At 40.6% G+C, this 26394-nt stretch overlaps 1 protein-coding gene across 1 annotated transcript; it reads right to left on the bottom strand.

The window, feature by feature from the left end:
* Window positions 1-24011, bottom strand: LOC134601442 (cell adhesion molecule 3-like). The gene is made up of 5 exons (XM_063445928.1): window positions 23905-24011; window positions 15796-16041; window positions 10357-10638; window positions 7374-7637; window positions 1-290 (listed from the first exon to the last, which is right to left on the bottom strand). The coding sequence occupies exons 1-5, from the start codon at window positions 23957-23959 to the stop codon at window positions 166-168; spliced, it is 972 nt and encodes a 323-aa protein (XP_063301998.1). The 5' UTR covers window positions 23960-24011; the 3' UTR covers window positions 1-165.
* Window positions 24012-26394: the final 2383 nt, after the last annotated feature.

Here is a 26394-nt window from a genome sequence, read left to right as displayed (position 1 = left end):
GCTGCCAACAGTTGGTTTTCCATTATATAAAAAAGATCATGAAAAGCAATGTCTCTGTGTTAAAAAAAAAATGCAACCAGAGATCATGGATTCACTTCTTCCTCAGAAATGTGCCCTCGGACGTTCTTAAATTGGCACAATCAGATTGTATTCGCCAGATATTTTTTATTCATTTGTTAAGGTTTCCGCACCCTTTCTCCTTTTTACCCACCAGATGAGAAATGAAGCAAGACCAATAAGTGCAAGGACCGGAAAGACAATAATAGCCCACAAACCATTCATTGCGTGTTCTGCAAAACAGAGATTAAGATTAAGAACACATTAACACAACATTTACTCGTCAATCACAATAAACAGTTTGAAATAGACCTAGATTCATGTAAGGTAATTGTAACTAAAAACATAATTTTAAGACTAATTTGACGTAACATTTTTACCTTAATAGTACATTCCATTGTAAACAATATATATTAGCAATTTAGTAGATATACCAGCAAAGAAAACATGCATGTGTTTTCTTTGGCTACTTCTTCTTTGGAAGGCTAAAAAAAAATTGAAGATTATGCTAGCTTTAGTGTACTAATAATCTTAATTTTAATAAAGACAGGAGGCGAGTATTTTGCATATCTCTCTTTACTAAAACTCCATAGCAGTAAAGAAAGTGATAACAAGAACCAATCAAAAAACAGTAGGAGGTATAGTATTCCCAGTGAACAGGCTCCTCCCCCTCTTTCAACTAGCGACATCGCAGACGGCAAAGTTCAAATAATGTTGATTCGAAAGCCAGTCTTGGGTCTGTAACAGAAGAATAAATCCGAGAGTCTTAGGACCATCCATGTGGAGTGTAAGGGAAACTTGGGGAATCAATCCAAACCAGTTAGGATAAACTTGGGATAATCCACGTAGCGATAGTTGGAGGTCCACGTTGAGTTACGCTGAAACGAGAGTGTGGAATAGGTTAGGTACTAGTCGAGAGACTTTGAAAGCATGGGAGACTTTCGTACAGTATTTTTATGTAAGATTATATAATTAAATAGTAATATATCGGTAATACATACATTTCCTTCTAAAGAAACATAGGGCAAAACAATCATGACTTAAGATATTTACAGAATGCGTAGAACAGTCGAATATGCAGGGAGAGCAGAGACTAGATCCTAGTAGAAGATAGGAGAATAGGAGAAGGACAGTATAGGAAATTTTTGAAGACCGAAAGGGTGGGTATGGGTGGGAAAATACTCGCCTCCTGTCTTTATTAAAATTAAGATTATTAGTACACTAAAGCTAGCATAATCTTCAATTTTATTACATGACAGGAGGCTTCGTATTTTGCATTTTTAACGCTGATGTAATAAGGAAAAAGCCGCGCAGGAGTTCGGTCTAAAGTAGAAGGTCCGGAAAGTGGATTCGCGGGACCAGTCAGCTGAGCGTAGGACATCTGATAGTGAAGCTCCGGCTGAAAAGGCCGAAGAGGCAGCCGCGCCTCTCACCGAGTGTGCCCCGAAAGAGGCGTCTACGCCTGCTAGTGACAAGATCCAGCGTACCCATCTAGCGAGAGTGGTAGAGGAAACTGGATTGTGAGGTTTGACATAGGAGATCAGAAGTTGACCGGAGGGAGTCGGGCGGAGAGAGGCGGTAGCCGTCATGTAGCTGCGTAAGGTTGCGACCACGCACAATTGGGGTTCCGTGAGGAAAAAGGGGTAAAAAATAGTGGTAGAGTTAGATTTGGTGCGTCGGGAGACATGGAATGTCACCCCTTCAGGATCCATTGAGAAGGCATTGGCTTCGAAGGCTCTAACGTCGGATACCCGACGAAAGGAAACTAGGCAGAGCAACACCGTCATTTTGGCTGAAAGTTGGCGGAGTGAGAGTCTGTCGTTAGGCGGCCATTCTCTTAAGAAGTTGAGGACGAGGTCCACATCCCATAGTTGATTGTATTTGGGGGCCGGAGGGCGTTTGAGTCGCATGGCCCTCAGTAGTCTACATACCATAGGATCCTTGCCCACTGGAATTCCTTGGATGGGGATATGGGCCGCTGAGATCGCTGATCGGACTACGTTAATGGTCCTATAAGATTTTCCTGTTGTAAAAAGTGACGTCAGGAAGTTCAGGACGGTGGGAATAGGTGCCGTAAGTGGATTGAGATCCCGCTCCAAGCACCAAGAGGACCAGGAGGTCCAAGCAGAGATGTAGCATAGTCTCGTCCCCGGTGCCCACGACTCCCATAAGAGGTCCCTAGCAGTCTGCGATAGTTCGCTGACTCGCCAGGTGCCCCGGAAAGAGTCCAAGCCACCAGGGAGAGTCTCTCTTCCATTATCAGCGGGTGGGGGTTCCCCTTCGGATCCCTGAGGAGAGTCGGATGGGATGGTAGTAAGAGCGGATCTGCGTAGGATAGCGCTAGCAGGTCCGGGAACCACGGTTGACTCTGCCATAGGGGGGTAATCAGGAGCAGAGAGATCTGGTGTGTCTTCAGATAGTGGAGAGTCCTCGCTATCATGGCGAATGGGGGAAATGCGTAGGCGCCGAAGGGGGGCCAGGTCTGGAGGAAAGCGTCCACTGCTCTGCATTCTGGGTCCGGGAGCCAGCTGAAGAAGTCTGGCGTTTGTCTGTTGTTGCGGGATGCAAAGAGGTCTAGATGGAAGGGTCCTCTCCTTCTCGAGAGGGCATTGAATATCTCTGGATCCAGCATCCAATCGCTGCCGTCTCTCCAATGTCGAGAGAACCAGTCGGCTGTTAAATTTGTCTCCCCTGGGAGGTATTCCGCCTTGAGGGAAATGTTGCGTGGGAGACAGAAGTCGAACACCTCTTTCGTGAGTTCGGATAGGAGTCGTGAGCGGGCTCCGCCTAAGCGGTTGATGTAGCGGACGGCTGAGATGTTGTCCATCCTGAGGAGAATGCAACAATTCGATTTGTCCTTTGCCAGACTGCGTATGGCGAAGGAGCCTGCCAGTAGTTCGAGGCAGTTGATGTGTAGGTTGAGTTCCTGTGGAGTCCAGGTTCCCCCTGTCGATACATCCTCGCTCGTGGCGCCCCAACCCCAAAGGCTGGCGTCCGACTCCAGTACGAAATCTGGGGTTTCGCCGAAGATAGCTCGGCCGTTCCAGGCCTGCATGCTGTCCAGCCACCATTGAAGTTCCTCCCGGACTTCTGCCGTCACTGGTACGGGTTGATCGTAAGTGGGGTTCCGGCGGAGGAAGGATGCTTTGAGGCGTTGCATCGCCCTGTAGTGGAGCGGGCCCGGGAAGATGGCCTGGATGGATGCCGAGAGAAGGCCTACGATTCGAGCTAGGTTGCGTAGGGGAACTGATTGGCATCGGATCGTCTTGCGGATTTCCTTCCGAATCGCTGCGATCTTGGTTGTCGGTAGTCGGAGCGTGCTGGAGACCGAGTCGATTTCGAAACCCAGGAACTGTATGGTTTGGGACGGAGTTGTAGCGGATTTCTGATGGTTTATCGTAAACCCTAGGGATTCTAGGAGTTCCATGGCAAAACGTGTGTGTAGTCTGAGTCTTGACTTGACGGAGCAGAAGATTAGGAGGTCGTCCAGGTATATAATGCAGCGAATTCCTCTTGCGCGCAGATGAGTAACTACCGGCTTCAACAGTTTGGTGAAACACCATGGGGCCGAACTGAGGCCGAAAGGGAGGCAAGTGAATTGCCATGGTTGGTCGTTCCACAGGAAGCGGAGGAAGTATCTGCTGTCGATATGTACCGGTACTGACAGGTAGGCATCCTTGAGGTCCAATCTTGTGAACCAGTCGCCGTCTTGTAGGAGGTCCCGTAAAAGGTGGATTCCCTCCATTTTGAAGTGGCGGTAGACCACATGAGCGTTGAGTGTACGTAGGTTTATGACCGGTCTGAGGTCTCCTGTCTTCTTTTTCACTAAGAAAATGTTGCTGAAGAATCCTCCGGTGTCTGTGGCGGGTTCTATCGCCCCTTTGTTGTAGAGTTCCTGAAGTTCGGCTTGGATGAGCTTTGAGTCCTCTGTCGAACAGTTGATCGGTCGTGGTGGGGACTCTTGGTAAGGTGTACTGACGAAATCTATGATGTATCCCTGTACCGTCTGGAGTATCCAAGCGTCTGACGAAATGGTCGTCCAGTTCTGAAAGAAAAGAGAGAGACGACCTGCATGCAAAGTGGTCATAGGTAGATGATAGCTTACCTGGAGTGAATCGGGATCTGCCACGTCCTCGGGTACTGCGTCCTCTGTCTGAGCCTCTTGAGAAGGTGAAAGGCTGGCGGTATCCCGTTTCTGGGTAGAAGGGTTGCGGTCTTGAGGATCGGGGGCCTGATGGCCAGAAACGGCTGGCAGCACGGCCCCTGTGGCGGCCAGCCCGTCCAAAAACACCCCTAGTGGGGTATTGTCTGAAAACCCTCCTCATTGAGGTCTGGGCTTTACTCAACGAGGTGAAGACGTTGACGTGGCGATTCAATTCCTTTAGGAAAGGGTCTCCAAATAACTTGCCCTGTGCCAGAGGTCCGAGTTCCTTGGTGCCCAAATCCACCAACTTCCCGTCTATTCGGAGAAGTGCTGCCTTACGCCTCTCAGATGAGAGGGCCACATTTGCGTTTCCGAGGAAACAAAAACCGCGTTGAGCCCATTCGCGGATATCATGAGCCCATTCCCTGACCATGTCGGCATCGAATTGGTCTGCCCGTTGGAAAGCATCGTCTGCTAGGTACATGATGCGTGATAGGGGTCCGGAGGTATCTAAGAGTTTGTCTTGGACTCCTTTGAATCCCCTCTCCACCCCGCGGCGGGGGTTGTGACCGCCTCTACTCATGAAAGTAGTGATTACTTGGTCAAATTCAGGTGTCATGGCTACTTGATCTGGTAGGGAAGGGCGGGGGCATTCCGATCTCAGTCGGTTACGAACTACCTTGTCCATGGGTTTACGCATCCATAAGTGCATAAACTTAGCCAGGTGTTCTGGTGGTGTCCAGTCTGTCGAGCGGGGGTGTCTGATGTTACGTGGATCGAAGAGTGTCTGGCCCATGGGGTCCAGGATAGCTTCATCCTGAGGCAGGGTGTTGTCCCCTGTCCATTGCCATTCTGCAGCGAGAGAGTCTGAATCCCCTGCATGAAAGGGTTTAGATCTTGAGTCCCAGGCGTCGTCGTCAGAATGGGACGCGTTAGCCTGCCATTCATCCAAGATGGCCATAGTGCCATCGATATCTTCTTCCTCCTCTGAGGATAGAACTTGGGTAGGAGCAGGGGCGACAGATGTTGTCGTTTTGCTCCGCTTGGTTGGTCTTTTGCCTTTGTTCAATTTGGGGTCTTTTTCCCCTTTCCAATGGCGTTTACTACCCCGGGTGTCGTCTTTAGACTGGGTTTCAGAGTCTTCAGACTCAGTGTCTTGGCGTGTGTGGCGTGGTTTGGAGCGTTCTGATTGAGCGGCCATCACGTGTGATAGGGCCTTTTCCATAGACGCGGCCACTGCTGCATTAACCATGGATTGAAAATCCACTGGGGTAGTTTGTGAGTCTTCCATAATGTTAGGAAAGGACTTGGCACTGTTAAGAGGGCAGTAAGGCAGGGGTCAACGTTAGGAGAGTATCCTACGGTAGTTATGGTACCAGCAGTACCAGATATAACCCCAGCAGGGTAGTATTGGGTTTTTAGTCTGGGCAGCACCCAGTATACAGAGGTTGCAAGAGCAGAGCTCTGATAGGCAGTCTGGGCAGCACCCAGTATACAGAGATTACAACAGTAGAGCTCTGATAGGCAGCCTGGGCAGCACCCAGTATACAGAGGTTACAACAGTAGAGCTCTGATAGGCATTCACCTTTATGGGGTTTCACCCCAAGGAGCACAGGGTATTGAGCCCTATAGTGCACATATACCACAGGAGTAACAGAGACTGTCTGTGGGGACCCCTGCCTGGATGAGAGCAATGTGAGTTGATAGCAATCTGAAATAGTAATGGGATATGTATGAGCAACTGGATGTGACAACAGGCGGATTAACATAAACCTGAGCAGAAAAGGATATAAATATATATGCTTACCTTGGAGGATCCGAGTAGATGCAGATCTCAGCAACCGAGTGTGTGTGAGGCTCCAAAATGGCGGCCGCGGGTCTCGCGATTCGCGAGATCCAAGATGGCCGCCGTCACACTGAAAGTGTGGGAAAGTAGATCCGGCCGCCGGCCGGAGCGTTAAAACGCGCGGTTAGGCGGCCGGGAGTGGCGAGGGCTGTGTAGCCAAGGTTTCTAGTGAAAGGGGACTGAAAAAACGGCAAAAATGTCCGGAATAAAACGGAAAACCGGGAGGGATATCAGGGAGCCCAGAGTAAGAAGGGCAAAGGTAAATAAAGGAGCCCCAAGCAAATTTGGAAAAATTAGAAAAAGAGGCAATAAGATATAAGCAAAGTGAGGCAATAAGAAATAAGAGTGAAAACAGAAAATAACAAGGTTAACAAAGTCAAATAAAATCAATAATGAATAAATATGAGGAGCTCAATATTCTGACCTGTCTGCTGATGGAGCAGTAAAGAAAGAGGGGGAGGAGCCTGTTCACTGGGAATACTATACCTCCTACTGTTTTTTGATTGGTTCTTGTTATCACTTTCTTTACTGCTATGGAGTTTTAGTAAAGAGAGATATGCAAAATACGAAGCCTCCTGTCATGTAATAAAATTCATTTGTAATAGCTGCAGCGCTAGTTTCTGTAACTACTGCAAGTCTTCTTTTTTTACCCGAGATTCAGGCAGAAAACTGAAAGGATCGACCAATCAAAGGCTTTCTATTGGTTGAGCCGCTGGGACAAGCACACAGATTTTCATTGACACACTTCTCAACAGGCTGTAGCACAGCTCATTTAGAAGTATTAGCAGGGTGAGCATTGGCGCCCCTGTGTGGAGAATGCGAAGATAGGGATATGGTGATTGACAGCCAGGGAGGCATTACAGCAGTAATTTATAAAAAAAAAAAAAAAAAAATTTATTAAAAAATGCTGATTTCTTTTGAAATTGGCTCATTTATAAATTGAAGGAATGGCATGTCTAGATGTTCCTTTAATGCCTGATAGCTCGCACAGAGTTAGTGAATAACCCTTACAGTTTAAAGAAAAGTCCAAAGTTAACATATTTGCTAACTACTATCAAACCTTGGAAAAAAAATATATAACAGTTGGAAAGGAAACTGGCATGCGGAGAGAATATGACAGAAAGGGGGCATGGATTTAGAGAGAAGAGGATATGTATTGGAAAAGAAGGGTATAGACAGTGTGACATGGGTGTTATGACTTCATATACAGGAGTATTCTACAGGGAAACTCTGCAGATTAGAACAGAGTGGTCGAAAGGGTTAGTGTATATAGAAAAACGAATTAATAATATTAATATATATATATATAAATAGTTGGTCACTTACCTTTTGTGACTGAGATTTCAATGTGAGACTGACTTCTTCCCAAGTTGTTTTCCACAGTGCATTCATATTTCCCGCTGTCCATTTCTGATGCTAAATAAACAACAAGGGAACGTTTATCGTCGGTAAATGTAGTACTTCTGTTATTCGGAATGTTCCAAAAATACTCTCCGGGGGGATTGCCGTCACCTGAACATCTCAATGTAAAATTTTCCCCTGCCACAAATGTTGTCCGATCAGACGTGACATTGACCTGAGTTGGCCCATCTAAAAACAAAATGATATTATTAAGAGCGCTGTTTGTGGTATTAAAGGGACACTATAAGCACTGAAACATATCTATTATGTGATCTCTAAAAAATATTTATTATACTATGCAATGCCTTATTTATGAGATGAAGTGAGGTGAATGCCAATAGATGTTGTGATATAGAGTTGGGCCACTACTCTCTCAAAGCGTGATATAGTGTTGGGCCACTGCTTTCTCAAAGCGTGATATAGTGTTGGGGCACTACTCTCTTAAAGCGTAATATAGTGTTGGGGCACTACTCTCTTAAAGCGTGATATAGTGTTGGGCCACTACTTTCTCAAAGTGTGATATAGTGTTGGGCCACTACTCTCTCCAAGCGTGATATAGTGTTGGGCCACTACTCTCTCAAAGCGTGATATAGTGTTGGGCCACTACTCTCTCAAAGCGTGATATAGTGTTGGGCCACTACTCTCTCAAAGCGTGATATAGTGTTGGGCCACTACTCTCTCCAAGCGTGATATAGTGTTGGGCCACTACTCTCTCAAAGCGTGATATAGTGTTGGGCCACTGCTTTCTCAAAGCGTGATATAGTGTTGGGGCACTACTCTCTTAAAGCGTGATATAGTGTTGGGGCACTACTCTCTTAAAGCGTGATATAGTGTTGGGCCACTACTTTCTCAAAGCGTGATATAGTGTTGGGCCACTACTCTCTCCAAGCGTGATATAGTGTTGGCCCACTACTCTCTCAAAGCGTGATATAGTGTTGGGCCACTACTCTCTCAAAGCGTGATATAGTGTTGGGCCACTACTCTCTCAAAGCGTGATATAGTGTTGGGCCACTACTCTCTCCAAGCGTGATATAGTGTTGGTACACTACTCTCACACTTTGGGGCCATTAAAAGGCAAATTAGGGGTTACTTGAACACATGCACGGTGATGCCGTAAGAGTTGATCTGATAACCAAGATGGCTACTTATTGACTAATGGTTGAGTAGTACATACAGCACACAGAATTAAGTATTGGGCTCAATCTCAAACTACTCCTGGGTGGCAGCAATGGCTATTGTATTCATCAAACAAAATACTTAAACATATACAGCATGGATAGGCTGGGCAAAATAGATAAATAATGTACTTATCGGGACCACACGGTTCACAACGTTACTCAGAACGGCACGCAATTTAATTGAATGACTATTGTCAAGTTCAGTTAAGTGAAACAGCGGTAACTTAAACAGCGAATATAAGAGGTTTCCTGTGTTCAAACTATTGTACTTCCTTGATTATATGCAGTGCTGTATTTATTGCAAGGCTAACAAGTCATTTGCCTTGGGCGGCACTTTCCAAGGATCGGCAAAAAAACGCTGCCCCCCAAGTGTCCTGGCAAATACCTTGTATTTTTATTACAAGGCGGCGGCGACCCGCAATGATTTCATTTTCTAATTGGGCTAGTTTCATGTATAATTGTTGACATGTTAATCCACTTTTTTTCTTTTGCATGAGCTAATTTTTTTTGTCACGTGACCTTTTATAACTGCCTTTAACCATATTGTTTGTTTGGTTTTATAGTTGTCATCATTTTCAATGTAGTAATTTTTATCTCTCTTGTAATTAGATTTTTAATGTGGTTTTGTTTTATTAATAGCTTGTTCATTCTCCATTCTCTTTAAGTACAATTTACTAATATTTTTATAGTTAGAAAAATAGGGGCATGTTCTGCCCACATTGTATTCTATATTTTACAGTCTAGCTTTTCAATAAATAAATAGCTTTCAGTAAGAAATACGTTTATTCGAGAATAGGAGCAATAAGGAACTAAGTAGAAAGTATAATCAGTACAAGAAGAAGGGTTTAGAGTCCTCCAGATATCGTAAAGACCATGTCTCTTGGAAATTATAAAAATATTTGCTCCAATTCTCTGTTTCTTGTTAAGTGTTTTGCCTTGGTGTAGTTTTTTTTGTCTAAATTAACATCACTAATAGTACTAAGATCTTCTCCTTAAATGAGATATCCCTGTACAATTCTATAAATTTGAGTCATAAGCAATTCAAAAAATGTGAGTGCATTTTCATTAGGTGCATAAATATTAACAATTGTGATTTTTTTAAAAATTAATCTTACAAACAATTATAATAAATCTTCATTCTTTATTTATTTTTTTGTGCAAAATCTTAAGTGTAGCTATATCTTTTATTAAAATTAAAGTTCCTCTACTTTCATTGTGACATACATTGATGAGGATAGTTTTTATCTACTTTATTATTTTTCTGTGAAATTGCCCACTGGGTTTTGTGAACCAGTGCTATATCTATGTTTTCTTGTTTTAATGTGGTTAATATTTTTTACCTTTTATTTATATATATATATATATATATATATATATATATATATATATATATATATATATATATATATATATATATATATATATATATATATATATATATATATATAGTGTTCAAGCCTTGGACATTAATTGGGCAAAATGTAATCATTAGAGAAAGTTTAAAAAAAAATCATCCCTCTTTTGAATATTTTGGATCAACAGCAAAAAACAGATATGAGGAAGGCTGAACGTGATGGACACGTGTCTCTTTTTAGCCTATGTAACAAGACAGAAGAGGGTTTTATTATAAACCTTACAAATCAATTAACTTTTAATATTGAAAACAATATGATGAGATAGCTGCACTGTAACAAGGCTGTGCAATACAATAATAAATAATGAATACTCACACAGGACATGCAGCCGATCTTTGGTCCCTTCTGAGAATTTCTGTTCGAAGACTTCGATCTCAGCTTTACACAAGATTTCCTTCATATGATGCTGTGGGGCAGCTCTCAGCTTGTATAATATAGTGTCTTCTTTAGTATAGTTTAGGATTTTGCCTTCAATACTCAGTGTCAAATTTAAGTTTAATGCTGGCATACTGCCAACACGGCTAGACACATTACAGAGAATCAAAACATAATCTTTGTCCGAAACCATCTTCGGGAAATGCATCGATGTGGATACATCTGCCATTAAAAAAAAAAAAAAAAAACATAAAAAAATGGAAATGTCAAATTGTTTGTCTGACTCTATCTCCATTTAAACAGAGCAAACAAACACAGACAGAACACGTTTTTTTGGGATCTGCTTAATGGTCATAAAAGCTCAAGGGTATCTTTGATAATAGGAACACTAAAGGGTCAGAAACACAAACATGTATTCTTGACTGTAATGGTATTATAAACACAATCTAGCCCCCCTAGACCTCTTTACTCCCCTAAATATAGTAAAATCTTATCCGAACCAGTCTACTGGTGCTGGGTCTGACCCTGATCTGCCTCATTGGCTGACATCATCAAAAGTGATGATCTGAGCCAATCACAATGCTTTAACATAGGAAAATAAAAACAGTGTTTACTGCAAAAAGCCTGCAGGGGCCAGAACAATTACATTAAGCTTCAGTTGTTCCGGTGACTATAGTGTCCCTTTAATCTGTCAGAATCACTAAATGGTTATTCACTAAAAACTGGATTTTGACATAATTCCGACCACAATGGCAATTTTCATATTTACTAAAGTAAGATTAACCCTTTAATGACCAAGGTTTTTCTGAGATGCAATGCATTGTGACTAAGGACTTTTTTTTTGGGGGGGGGGGGATGTGAGGGGGGCAAGTTGCCATGTATTCTTTCCACCACAATGTCCCCCTTTCTGTATAAGTGCTCCAGTGGTGGAACATTGTGGTCTTCACCAATAACCAGGGCCGCCATCAGGGGGTGACAACCGTGACAGTTGTCACGGGCCCGGCGGCCCTGGGGGGCCCGGACTGCTCTGGCAGTCCCGGGCCCCACTTTCCCTCCCAGCACACATAGATAGCGAATATCGCTATCTATGTGTGCAGCCGCGGGCCCCCCAGCTTCCTGTTACCGCAGAGGGGGCCCAGGCAGCACACAGCCTCTTCTCTTCTCCTCCATGCTAATAACTCTCGCGAGACCCGGTTGCCATGGCAACGCTCCGCGGGTCTCACGAGAGTTATTGGAGGAGAGAAGAGGAGAAGCTGTGTGCTGCCTGGGCCCCCTCTGCGGTAACAGGAAGCCGGGGGGCCCCACCATGCCACCGGACCACCGGGGATGGAATCTCCCCCCTCCCTAGACACAGGTAAGCAGGGAGGGGGGAGAAACAATTTAATTAATTAAATTACATTTTTTTTAAAAATAATGTTAAAATGCCCCCCTCCCCCTCCTCATTGCACATTTACACACACACTGCATATACCAACACTGCATACACTAACACAACACACACTCTGCATACACTAACACAACACACACTCTGCATACACTGACACAACACACTCTGCATACACTGACACAACACACTGCATACACTGACACAACACACACTGCATACACTGACACAACACACACTCTGCATACACTGACACAACACACACTGCACTACACTAACACACTCTCTGCGTTCACTACACATTAACACACTCTCTGCATTCACTACACATTAACACACTCTCTGCATTCACTACACATTAACACACTCTCTGCATTCACTACAAATTTACACACACACTACATTCATTACACTGACACACTCTGCATTCACTACACCCTAACACACACTCTACATTTATTACACACTAACACACACTCTGCATTCACTAAACTATGCACACACTCTGGATTCACTATACTGACACACACTCTGCATTCACTACACTAACACACTCTCTGCATTCATTACACTAACACACTCTCTGCGTTCACTACACTAAGACACTCTCTGCATTCACTACACATTAACACACTCTCTGCATTCACTACACTAACACACTCTATGCATTCACTACAAATTTACACACACACTACATTCATTACACTGACACACTCTGCATTCACTACACCCTAACACACACTCTACATTTATTACACACTAGCACACACTCTGGATTCACTATACTGACACACTCTCTGCATTCACTACACTAACACACTCTCTGCGTTCACTACACTAACACACTCTCTGCGTTCACTACACTAACACACTCTCTGCGTTCACTACACTAACACACTCTCTGCATTCACTACACATTAACACACTCTCTGCATTCACTACACATTAACACACTCTCTGCATTCACTACACATTAACACACTCTATGCATTTACTACAAATTTACACACACACTACATTCATTACACTGACACACTCTGCATTCACTACACCCTAACACACACTCTACATTTATTACACCCTAACACACACTCTACATTTATTACACACTAACACACACTCTGCATTCACTAAACTATGCACACACTCTGGATTCACTATACTGACACACACACTGCATTCACTACACTAACATACACTCTGCATCAACTGTACACACAGCATCCACTACACAAACATCCTGTATTCACAGTACACACACTACATCAACCACAAATTTAAACATTCTGCATTCACTATACACAGACGCTGTGTCTAATACACACACTACATCCACTACAGACACTGCATCCACTAAACACATTTCATCTAGTACATACAAACACTGCATCCACTACACAAACACACACTACATCACTGTACACACACTACATCCACTACTCACTCTCTGCATTCACTACACATTAACACTCTGCATTCACTACACTAACACACACTGCATCCGCTACACACTAACACACCCTCTGCATTCACTACACATTAACACACACTCTGCATTCACTGCACTAACACACACACTACATTCATTACACTGACACACTCTGCATTCACTACACACTAACACACACTCTGCATTCACTAAACTATGCACACACTCTGGATTCACTATACTGACACACACTCTGCATTAACTGCACACACAGCATCCACTACACAAACATCCTGTATTCACAGTACACACACTACATCCACCACAAATTTAAACACTCTGCATTCACTATACACAGACACTGCGTCTAATACACACACTACATCCACTAAAGACACTGCATCCACTAAACACATTTCATCTAGTACATACAAACACTACATCCACTACACAAACACACACTACATCACTGTACACACACTACATCCACTACTCAAACACACTCTGCGTTCACTATACACACTGCATCCGCTACACTAACACACTCTGCATTCACTGCACAAATAGTATCTAATACACACAAACACTACATCCATTACACACATTCTAATTCACTTCCACTATACACACCACATTCAGTCCCGCATCATTGTCAGCGGACTAGGTAGGGCGTGGGCGGGCCCGGGAGGGAGGGGTAGGGGGGGGGGGCCCAGACCTTGTGCTTTGTCAGGGGCCCCAAAATTTCTGATGGCATCCCTGCCAATAACAGGTCAATCTAAAGGCTCCCTCACAGTGTCCCTCACTGACACTCAGACAGTGACTCGGAGCACTGGCTGTAGTGCTCTGAGTCACTGGGAAGTGCTGGAGTACCACAAGGCAACAAATACAGTGATCTGCAACCAATAGAGGTACCGAACATAAAGCTCCCTCAAGCCAATAAAGGGGGCACGTGGCAAATTAGGGAGATGATAAGTATGAATTAAAAAACAAAGATTAAATAATCTTACCACGTGGTTAAAACTGATCATATGACAAACATTAAAAACGTTTGAGAAGTTTGTAAGCCACACATTCTATCACTCTCTTTCACAAGATCATAACATGAGTGCATTGAGTGCACAATCTAAAAATAAACCTAATATATGCAGACCCTTAAGTAAATGAGGCAATGCCAATGAACAGTAATCTGGGCGTTGCAAAACAAGAGTTGCACAGGATTGCAAATATTAATAATGCAAATGTAGGTTAGAATGCACAGACATTTGTGAAAATTAGTAGTGGAAATATGACAAAAATCCACAATAATTACTTGTATGGCTCCAATTTCATACTAATTACCAATATTATCACGCACCCCAATACCATACTAACTGTATATTGAGTATACTGTGTGAATACCTATTCCATTAATGACCAATGTGACCCCATTAATCTATTATTAATTGTCAGTGTTACTCTCAAATTCCATCCTCATTACTAGACTTGTGCATTGGAAATACTTTTGGTTCTTCCGAATTGATTCACTTCAAGTGACTAACTCCTCAATTCTAAATGTCTCACTTGTGTGACACCCTGATTCAATACTACTTACATGGGCCAGCCAATAATGGGTCCAGATGGCACCTAGAGGGGGGTGATATGCTGCCGTGGGACAAGTGCCTTATACAAGCGCTAGGGAATCTGTTGGCGCTATATAAATGGCAATAATAAATAATAAATACCATCTTCCTCTTAGCATTCCTAATAGGTTTGGTGAGGCAAGCCATGCTACATTTTTAATTATAGCAAGCCATGTGGATAGGATAGAATAGAGAGTCCTGAGAGTGAGTATACTTTTGTAAGACTTTCTACTTTGGTGCTATGTGCAATGATAGAAAGAAATAATATGATTATTTAAATACACATATATATATAGTTTATGTAGTAATTACGAACTTTTTCTGCATTTTTTTCCTGGTATGAATATAGTGCTATTTTTAATCTTAAAAAAAAAAACTTTATAATTTTTACCTGAAAAAGAAGTGTAAATAATAATAACTTTGACCTAATAATGAAATGTAACTCATTATAAGATGACTCTAGTCACATAGCCGGAGTCTGCTATCCCCTAATTCTACACAAATTATCTGTGTGAACACAGATATATTAGTTAGCAAACTCCCCAATTCCATACAAACTGCTTTTGTGACCGTCCCCCCATCAATTCCACTCTAATTAACTGTTCGACCCCCCCCGACTCCACTCTAATTAACTGTTCGACCCCCCCCCCGACTCCACTCTAATTACCTGTTCAACCCCCCGACTCCACTCTAATTACCTGTTCAACCCCCCGACTCCACTCTAATTATCTGTGCGACCCCCTAACTCCATTCTAATTATGTGTGTGTGGCCTCCCAATTTCATACCAATGACCTATATAACCTCTCAGTTATATATTGATTACCTGTGTGACCCCCTAATTCCATTCTAATTACTTTTGTTACCTCCCAATTCTATGCTAGGGAGCATGACCATATGACCCACCGTTTAACTGAGATAGGCTGCATTTAAATAGATGGATACTTACTGTAAAACAAAACTTTCACTTCTGCTAGAAAATTTTCATCTACAAAGCAGATTGAATTTGCTTCCCATCCGTCGTAGTTGCTAATATTCAGTACCAACCAGTCAGGGCCTCTTTTAAAATTCTGAATCGCTGGAGTTTTCCAACGCAGATTGCTACAGTCTGACGTACAGTTTAAGATCACTGTATCTCCATAACGAGCTGCCACATTTTGAGGTGAAACAGAGATCGAGCACGAGTTTGCAAACTCTAGAGAAAACAAAACCAAAAAAAAGTTGCGAGAGACAGTCAGTGTTATTGTTAGATGTATTTAAAATAATAATAGGAAATGTAAATTGTAAAACACTTTTTTTTAAATAAAGTTGTCCTTGAATTGAATACAAATCTGAACTATTTGTCCACTGTCAGCCAATGGGCAAATAGTCAATAAATCCCCAGCCAGGGTTAAGTATATGGTGGCTGGTCATCACTTGTAGCCAGCCACCACATTAGATAGTTAAAAAAAAAAATCATTAATAGAAAGCATGTGGGAACAATAAGACCCCATATAAGGGAGGCCTTTTACCTCCCTGCTCCTCCAGCGGTTATAAAGCAGGTGAGGGTATGTCTACTATTTAAGCAACTGGACAGGCGTTGAATTAAAGAGGAAGTGGTTTACCACCCCACCCATAAGAATCATGTAGGGAACTTTAAAACAAATACTGGGAGTGGACAGATAACTGCTGTAGCACACAAGGTTTGCAAAATATATATTACAAACTCGTGTATGTCAAAAAGGCATAAAAAATGCTTTTTACCACTACACTTGGTATAAGCTAGCGGAAAAATTATTTCACGCTAAGGTTCAAAATATGTCTTTTGAAATACCCTAGGGGGTCTTCTTTAAGAAATGGTATGTCTTTATGGGGAAGCTGGAATAATTAACCAACAAAAAAAACTCCAAAGTGGGGTATAGACCCAGCGTAAAAATTCTAAGTTTGAAAAAATCTTAAATGGCTGTGTCTCAAATGTGCCCCTTCAACGTCCACATATAACTGGCAAAGCTACGTATGGGGGTATTGCTGTGCTCAGACTACATAGTTGAGCAACATATGAAGTATTATAGACCCGTAGCACACATTTGGTTTGCAAAATATACAGTACAAACTCACTGTGTGTGTCAAAAAGGCAGAAAAAATGCTTATTACCACTACACTTGATACAAGCTAGCGGAAAAATGATCCCACGCTAAGGTTCAAAATTTGCCTTTTGAAATACCCTCGGGTGTCTTCCTTAAGAAATAGTATGCCTTTTTGGTGTAGTTGGAAAAAGCAGCCTGCTAACATATTTCAAAATAGAATCCGGACACATTAAAACCCTCCATGTAAATTGACACTTAAAAACCGTCTCTTTTACAGCACTGTAACTTCACAAATTAGTGTCTAGGTCAGGAGTAGGCAACCTTTTAGCAGCACTGTGCCGATATAAGATTGTGATGTCCCGTAGCGTGCCGATCCTATTTTTTTAAATTGAGGTGTGTATGCTGCCGTATTCTGCTTGTGTTATTTTTACTGTAATTGCTTTGTATCGTTGTATTTGTGCGTATATGAGCTATTATATTGTATATGTTCAGGAGTAGTTTCTGGTATCATGTACATATGAATGTGGGCTGTGTATGAGGGCTGCTTTTGGAATTGTGTGTGGATGGATATGTAACATTGTGTGTTTGGTAGTGTGTGGGGGCTATTTGGGGTATTGCATGTGAGAGGCTGCATGTGGAGTTGTGTGCATGTATGTGGATTGTTAGTGGTGTTGCGTTTGTGGGGATTGTGTGTATGTTTGTGTGGGGGCTGTTCGTATTATTTGTATGAGTGGAGGGTTATTCTGCATTTCTGTGTATATCTAGCAGTGTGGGTAGCTTCCCTAGGTTCCAGTGGGGACCGGGCCGACCAGGTATAGCTCAAGTATAGGAGCTGCAACAGCAGCTGCAGGCTGCTCTGCTACAGTGTGGATTCCCATTCACAAGTGCTGGGAGGAAGTGATCTGAGATTACTTCCTCTACGTGCTGCAATGCATAAATTGAGGATTGTCCTTCACCACCTCTTCGTATTAGCAGATATCTGAAGTTTTACTGGGACTCCTGATAGGAAAGAGCCTGTTTGGCTCTAGCATCCTTGAGTGCCGTGCAAAGACACCTCGAGTGCCATGCATGGCACTAGTGCCGTAGGTTGCCTACCCCTGGTCTAGGTCATACATTGGGCAAAGAATAGGGCAAAGGTATAAAATGGGGCAATCGTTGTACTCAGCAGATGTAGCTGAACACAATATGGGGTTCTGTGCAGGAATAGCACACATCGGCTTTACAAAATACACATTACAAAAACCTTGTTATATATGTACATGCCAAAATAAAGAAAAACCACAATTTTACTTCAATATTTAGCAGAGATTGGCAGTGAAATTGCTACGTAAAAAGTGTCAAAATAACCTTAGGTAAACAGCCTGTGATGTCTACTTTATTTAAATATATAATTTTGTTTCCTGCAATGGGTATTAAACTTCCAAGACAAACATACCAACTTCCAAAATTGTTTCACATTGAAATTTTATTTTAGACCTTGTAGTTTGTGACCTGTAACTTTCAAAATAAACTGAAATCCTACACATATCATGCATTTTGTAAATCAAGACACATAAATGAATTGATTTTGAATTACTTTTCCTAAGCTGGACATATTATGCACATTTTATTATTGCCAAAACTTACCCATTTTTTTGCATTTTGTTTTTAATAAATTAGAATTTACATATGTATATGTCACATTAAATGAAAGCCCCTTTTGTTGTCTAAAAAACTGTATATAATATGTGTTGATACAATAAATGAGAAAGAAGCAAACTGCAGTTGAACACAAACAGTAAAGAAATTGATTGTGTCCTTAAGGGTATGTCCAGCTTCTGAAACTGTGTCCTTAACCCCTTAACCCCTTAAGGACGGGACTGTTTTTGCGATGTTGTACATTTGCGACCAGGCATCTTTTTACACTTTTGTGGTGTTTGTGTTTAGCTGTAATTTTCCGCTCTCTCATTTACGGTTCCCATACAAGTTATATATTGTTTTTTTCAGGACAAAAGGGGCTTTCTTTACATACCATTATTTATATAATCTCATGTAATTTAATTTAAAAAAAATGAAAAAATATGATGAAAAATTGAAAGAAATACATGTTTTTTGACTTTTATGTGAAAAATCTTTTACTCATGTACAAAAGCGAATAAAAAAAAACTGCTAAATAGATTCAAAATGTTGTCCTGAGTTTAAAAATACCCAGTGTTTACATGCTTTTTGCTATTTTCTTGCATGTTATAGGGCTATAAGTACAAGTAGGATATTGCGGTTTCAAAACATACATTTTTAAAATGTATCAACAGTGACATTGTAACATTATTATCTGTCATAAATCTCTGAATAACACCCCACATGTACATATTTTTTTTAAAGTAGACAACCCAGGGTATTCAATATGGGGTATGTCCAGACTTTTTTAGTAGCCACTTAGTCGCAAACACTGGCCAAAGTTAGCGTTCATATTTGTTTGTGTGTGAAAAAAGTAAAAAAATAAATTGAACGCTAATTTTGGCCAGTGTTTGTGACTAAGTGGTTACTAAAAAAGACTGGAAATACCCCATTTGCAATACCTTGGGTTGTCTTCTTTTGCAAATGGTATGCCATCATGGGGGTAATTCTCATTCCTGGGCTACCATATGCTCTCAAAGGCAACGTAACCAACCTGGCCATTTTCAATGTAAAAATATTTGACCCATATATTTGACCCTGTAACTTTCAAAAACGCTATAAAACCTGTACATGGGGGGTACTGTTATACTCAGGAGACTTTGCTGAACACAAATATTAGTGTTTCAAAACTGGAAAATGTATCACAACAATTATATCATCAGTAAAAGGGCGGTTTGAATGTGAAAAATGCAAAAAAGAGTCACTTTCACTGACAATATCATCACTGTGAAATGTTTTACTGTTTTGAATCACTAATATTTGTATTCAGCAAAGTCTCCCGAGTAAAACAGTACCCCCCATGAACAGGTTTTAGGGTGTCGTAGAACGTTACAGGGTTAAACACAGTGCTAGCAAATTCAATTCTCTGGACTTTCGACCTGGGTTTGCAGGCAGGTCCCTCAAATTGCAATCAATAAAATTACTTAATTATGTAAAAATTTTACATAAATACACACGTAGAATTTAAATATATATGCATATTTATATATTTGAAGTCTACATGTATATTTATATAATTATTTATGTAATTTTGTATATGGACATATATATATTGTGTATTATTTTTATTTATTTATATATACATAGATATATATACAATTTCATTCTAAGTGTATTTTGATATAAATAAATATATATATATATATATATATATATATATATATATATATTAATATCAAAATACAGTTAGAATAAAATTTCGTATATATATATAATTTTTTTTAAATTTTTATTATTATTTGTATATTTTCTAATTTAATTTAAATTACTTATTATTTGTATTTTATAATAATATATATATATATAGTTATTATATATATGATATATATATACGTGTGTAATTTAATTATAAGTGTATTTTTATATTCATATATGTACATATTAATATAAAAATACACTTAGCATGACATTATATATATATGATATATAGACATATATTATATAGGTATAATATATGGCTATATATCATATATATATATACACACATATATAATTATTATTATTTTTTATTAACATTAACTTTTTTTTTTTTTATGATTTTACACAAGCAGGGAGACTGCCTGTCAGCACAGACAGTCCCCCTGCAGGCAGACACATGGACACCTATTGTGACCATGTGGTCGCTCTGTTGAGCGATCACATGGCCCCAGGGGTCCTAATCCGCCATGGGGAGACTGTCTGGGCTGCAGACAGTCTCCCCACACCGGGAGCACCGCCGATCGCCGCCGGGGGAACGACGGCGATCGGGTAAGTAACTAAGACTGTTAGGACGGTTCAGGACCGTCACCGGTCGGCAATGCAAAAATGCCGATGACGGTCCTGAACCGTCCTCGGTCCTGAAGGGGTTAAGGACCGGCCTGTTTTTGCGATGTTTGTACGTTAAGGACCAGAGCAGTTTTAACACTTTTGTGGTGTTTGTGTTTAGCTGTAATTTTCCGCTCTCTCATTTACGGTTCCCATACAAGTTATATATTGTTTTTTTCAAGACAAGAAGGGCTTTCTTTACATACCATTATTTGTATTATGTCATATATTGTATTTAAAAAAAATAATAAAATATGGTGAAAAATTAAAAAAAAAACATGTTTTTGGACTTTTACTTGAAAAATCTTTTACTTATCTACAAAAGCTAATAAAAAAAACTGCTAAATAGATTCAAAATTTTTGCAAGTTATAGGCCTATAAATACAAGTAGGAAATTGCTGTTTCAATATATATATATTTTAAATGTATCAATAGTGACATTGTAACACCGTTATCTGTCATAAATCCTGAAACACACCTAACATGTACATATTTTTTTAAAGTAGACAACCCAGGGTATTCAAAATGGGGTATGTCCAGTCTTTTTTAGTAGCCACCTAGTCACAAACACTGGCCAAAGTTAGCATTTATATTTGTTTGTGTGTTACAAACGCAAAAACCGCTAACTTTGGCCGGTGTTTGTGACTAAGTGGCTACTAAAAAAGGCTGAACATACCCCATTTGCAATACCTTGGGTTGTCTTCTTTTGCAAATGGTATGCCATCATGGGGCTAATTCTCATTCCTTGGCTACCATACGCTCTCAAAGGCAACCTAACCAATCTGACAAATTTCAATAAAAAAAAAAAAGTAAAATTAAGCCTTATATTTGACCCTGTAACTTTCACAAACACTATAAAACCTCTACATGTGGGGTACTGTTATACTCAGGAGACTTCACTGGACACAAATATTAGTGTATCAGAACAGTAAAATGTATCACAGCAATAATATCCTCAGTGAAAGTGCTGTTTGTGTGTGAAAAATGCAAAAAACTTCACTTTCACTGACAATATCATCGCTGTGATATGTTTTACTGTTTTGAAACACTAATATTTGTGTTCAGCGAAGTCTCCCGAGTAAAACAGTACCCCCATGTACAGGTTTTAGGGTGTCATAGAAAGTTACAGGGTTAAACACAGTGCTAGCAAATTCAATTATCTGGACTTTCGGCCTGGGTTGGCAGGCAGGCCCCTCAAATTGCAATCATTAAAATTACTTAATTAGGTAAAAATATTACATAAATACGCACGTAGAATTTTAATATATATACATATTTATATATTTGACGTCTACGTGTATATTTATGAAATTATTTATGTAATTATGTATATGGACATATGTATATTTCGTATTATTTTTATTTATTTATTTATACATATATATATATATATATCATTACATTCTAAGTGTATTTTGATATAAATATATATATATATATCAATATCAAAATGCTGTTAGAATAAAATTGCATATATATATATAATTTTTTTTTAATTATTAAAAATTATTTTTATTTTTTGTTATTTATTTTTATTAACATATTATTTGTATTTTATAATAATATATATACCATATATATAGTAATTATATATATTGTATATATTTGTGTGTAATTTAAATATAAGTGTATTTTTATATTAATATACGTATATATAAATATAAAAATACACTTAGTATGACATTATATATATATGATACATATACATATATTATATATAGATATAATACATGTATATGTATCATATATATATATATATATATACATATTATTATTTTTTTTACACTGATTGCTATTTTTTTAACTTTATTTTATGATTTTACACTTGCAGGGAGACTGCCTGTCAGCACAGACAGTCCCCCTGCAGGCAGACACATGGACCCCTATTGCGGTCATGTGATCGAGTGATCACATGGCCGTGGGGTCCTGATCTGCCGAGGGGGAACTGCCCGGGCAGACAGGCAGTCCCCCTGGACCGGGAGGAGCACTGATCGCCGCCGTGGGACCGACGGCGATCAGGTAAGTAGCCCCAGACCGTTATGACGGTTCAGGACCGTCAGCGGTCCAAACGCACGTTTTACCGCTGACGGTCCTGAACCGTCAGCGGTCCTGAAGGGGTTAAGGGGTTAAAGTGAATTTCAGATTCCAGAGGTCAGAGTCGCTGAACACAAACCATAGCTGACTTTTTATTCAGTTCGGCAATTTTGAACTTAAATTTGAAATTCACTTTAAATTCTCACTATAGTAAGAATTCACCAAATACATTTGTATTTTTTGTATCCAGGTTTTGAGGAGTCTAAAAGTGTGTTTTGATATTTGCATCCCTCCCAACAATTCAAACAAATAAAGAGGGACACTCGCTTTCGAGTTTTGAGTTGATGGGTGGCCAGTGGCAGGGCGGTTCTGAGAATTTATTGGTGACTTACTTGTAACAATTTGTCATTTAGAATACAGACAGATTTCTAAACACATTTATTGTAGTTTAAAGACACATTAATTTGAGTATTATTAGTGTTGTTATACACTCAGACACACCGACAATATGGAGCTCCTAGAAAAGAGGGACAGAGACCCTAAAATAGAGACTTAAGTAGGGGCAGTTGGGAGGTATTGATATTGGTTTTTATTGAACATGTAGTGCAGACTTTACTGTCCTATGGTTTGTTGGGTTTATATTTAAGGTTGTTGACTCTGGAAACACTAGAAAACATACACTTATTACAAAAATACTTTTTGCATGTTTTTCCCCTATAAATCCAACAGGGTTTGTCGAAAGTGTGGATTACTGGAAATTCATAGTGAATATGCACTCATTTCACATTTGAAGCCAAAATATCCAAAATTAGCTATTTTTTTAAATTTTACAAATATAGCAGTTAATATAATTTATAGCATGCTGCTGCCTCTATCACTATCAAATATAGAATTGTGTGCAGCAGTATATGTTGTGTGCAGCAGTATAGATTAGTGTGGATTTCATATTAATTACATTATACATTATAATTCTTAGTGATAAATAAAACAGAACTTACCCCAAAAGAGAGCCAGGACTGTCAGAGTAATGAATAATGTTATAGATGGTTCCATTCTCAAGGCTTTTCTGACAATGTACAAAAATCATGCAATGTCATTTCTCGTACAAGGATTGGGTGGAGCTGAACACATTTCCTTCCTAAGCTAAGCATAACAAACTTACTTCATCTATTTCAAAATAGGAGGAAATATGCATTAAATCGTATGGTATAACAATGCCATTTTAGAAGAGCATTAAAGGGACACTATAGTCACCAAAGCAACTTTAGCTTAATAAAGCAGTTTTGGTGTATAGGTTATGCCCCTGCAGTGTCACTGCTCGATTCTCATTCTGCCATTGTGGAGTTAAATCACTTTGTTTATGCAGCTCTAGTCACACCTCCCTGCATGTGATTTACGCAACCTTACTAAACACTTCCTGTAAAGAGTCCTCTAATGTTTACACTTGCTTTACTGCAAATTCTGTTTAATTAAGAATTCCTTATCTCCTGCACTGATAATAGCTTGCTAGAACCTTTATGACCCTCCTGTATGTAATTAAAGTTCAATTTACAGAGCAGGAGATGAAAACATTTTAAACTAAGTTACATCTGGTTGAAGGTAAAACCATTTCTTTCCATGAAAGCTGTGTTGGTCACAGCCAGTGGAGGCGTGGCTAGGACTGCATAAACAGAAACAAAAGTGAACTCCTAAATGTCAGTGAACTGAGCAATGAAACTTCAGAAGCATAATCTATACCAGGGGTAGGCAACCTACGGCACTAGTGCCATGCACGGCACTCGAGGTGTCTTTGCACGGCACTCAAGGCTGCTAGAGTCAAACAGGCTCTGGCCTATCAGGAGTCCCAGTAAAACTTTAGATATCTGCTAATCCGAAAAGGTGGTGAAGGACAATCCTCAATTTATGCATTGCAGCACGTAGAGGAAGTGATCTCAGATCACTTCCTCCCAGCACTTGTGAATAGGAAGCCACACTGTAGTAGAGCAGCTCGCAGTTGCTGTTGCAGCTCCTGTCCTTGACATGTACCTGGCCGGACTAGTCCCCACTGGAACCCAGGGAAGTCACCCATACTGCTAGATATAAACAGAAATGCAGAATAACCCTTCCCACCATACAAATAATACGGACAGCCCACACACAAACATACACACAATCCGAACAAAGGAAACACCACTAACAATCCACATACATGCACACAACCCCACATGCAATACCCCAAACAGCCCCCACACACAACCAAACACACACTTTGACATATCCATCCACACACACACAATTCCACAAGCAGCACCCATACACAGCTTACATTCATATGTATCATACACAATACCATAAACTACTCCTGAACATAAACAATATAATAGCTCATATACGCAGGGCCTTATTTAACGCGGGGCAAACTGGGCAGCTGCACCGTGAGCCCTGCTGGCCTCAACTATTTCTAACCCTCTGGCTGGTAATCTGCACACTTAGGAGGCCCACCGGGTGGCCCATGCACAAAGGACCACCCGCTGGGCTTCTGTCAGCAGGGACCCGGTCACACGCTGAGGTGCTTTAACAGCACGAGCGGGCCCCTTGCTTTTTCGGCAGCAGGCTGGGAGGAAGTGACGGCCACGCATCATTTCCTCCCACAAAGAGAGGAGTGCGCAGGAAAGAAGAGTAGGCAGATTGGAGGGGGGCTGGCCAAGAGCTCTAGACCCCAACTCCCAACGCCTTCAGCCACCAGCAGGAAAGGTAGGAAACTGGAGGGTTAGTTTTAAACTGTATGTCTGTGTCAGTATGTCTGTCAGTGTGTGTGTGTCAGTATGTTTGTGTGTGTCTCATATCTGTGTGTCAGTATGTTTGTGTGTCAGTATGTCTTTGTGTGTCAGCATGTCTGTGTGTCAGTATGTGTCAGTATGTCTTTGTGTGTGTCAGTATGTTTGTCTGTCAGCATGTCTATGTGTGTGTCAGTATATCTGTGTGTGTGTGTCAGTATGTTTGTATGACAGCATGTCTGTGTGTATGTCAGTATGTCTCTGTGTGTGTCAGTATATCTGTGTGTGTGTGTGTGTGTGTGTGTGTGCTTGCAATCATGCCAACACCACATACAAACATATTCCACAAAAACACACAAAAACTGCTTAGTGCTAAATACAGACCTGCAAACATGAGTAAATGGTAGAGCTCCAGCTGTCAATGCATTTCTGGAGTTGCACGACAGATGGGGATCTACCTTTTAATCACCCGTGCAACAGGGAGACCACCAAGAATTCTTGCACCTCTCTACTTTAGGTCCGCCACTGTGTTGAGGTGGAGGACGTGATTGCATGCCTGGGAAGGGGGGGACAGGGTCCAAGGGGCCCTAAGCAAATGCTTTGCCCAGGGTCCAGTCATTATTAAAGACAGCCCTGCTTATATACGTACAAATACAACGATACAAAGCAATTACAGTAAAAATAACACAAGCAGAATACGACAGCATACACACATCGATTTATAAAAAAATA

This window comes from Pelobates fuscus, chromosome 3, assembly GCF_036172605.1.
Source record: "Pelobates fuscus isolate aPelFus1 chromosome 3, aPelFus1.pri, whole genome shotgun sequence".
Taxonomy (NCBI): Eukaryota; Metazoa; Chordata; class Amphibia; order Anura; family Pelobatidae; genus Pelobates; species Pelobates fuscus.
Note: the sequence above shows the minus strand (reverse complement) of the source record. Positions and strands in the feature narration are given on the sequence as shown.

Bases quoted from the DNA above. Each gene is read 5' to 3' on its own strand.
- LOC134601442 (XM_063445928.1), bottom strand. From the start codon at position 23,959: ATGGAACCATCTATAACATTATTCATTACTCTGACAGTCCTGGCTCTC. The intron at 16,042-23,904 runs GTAAGTTCTGTT...TGTTTTCTCTAG, and splicing joins AGTCCTGGCTCTCTTTTGGG to AGTTTGCAAACTCGTGCTCG. The intron at 10,639-15,795 runs GTAAGTATCCAT...TTTTAATGGCAG, and splicing joins AGTGAAAGTTTTGTTTTACA to ATGTATCCACATCGATGCAT.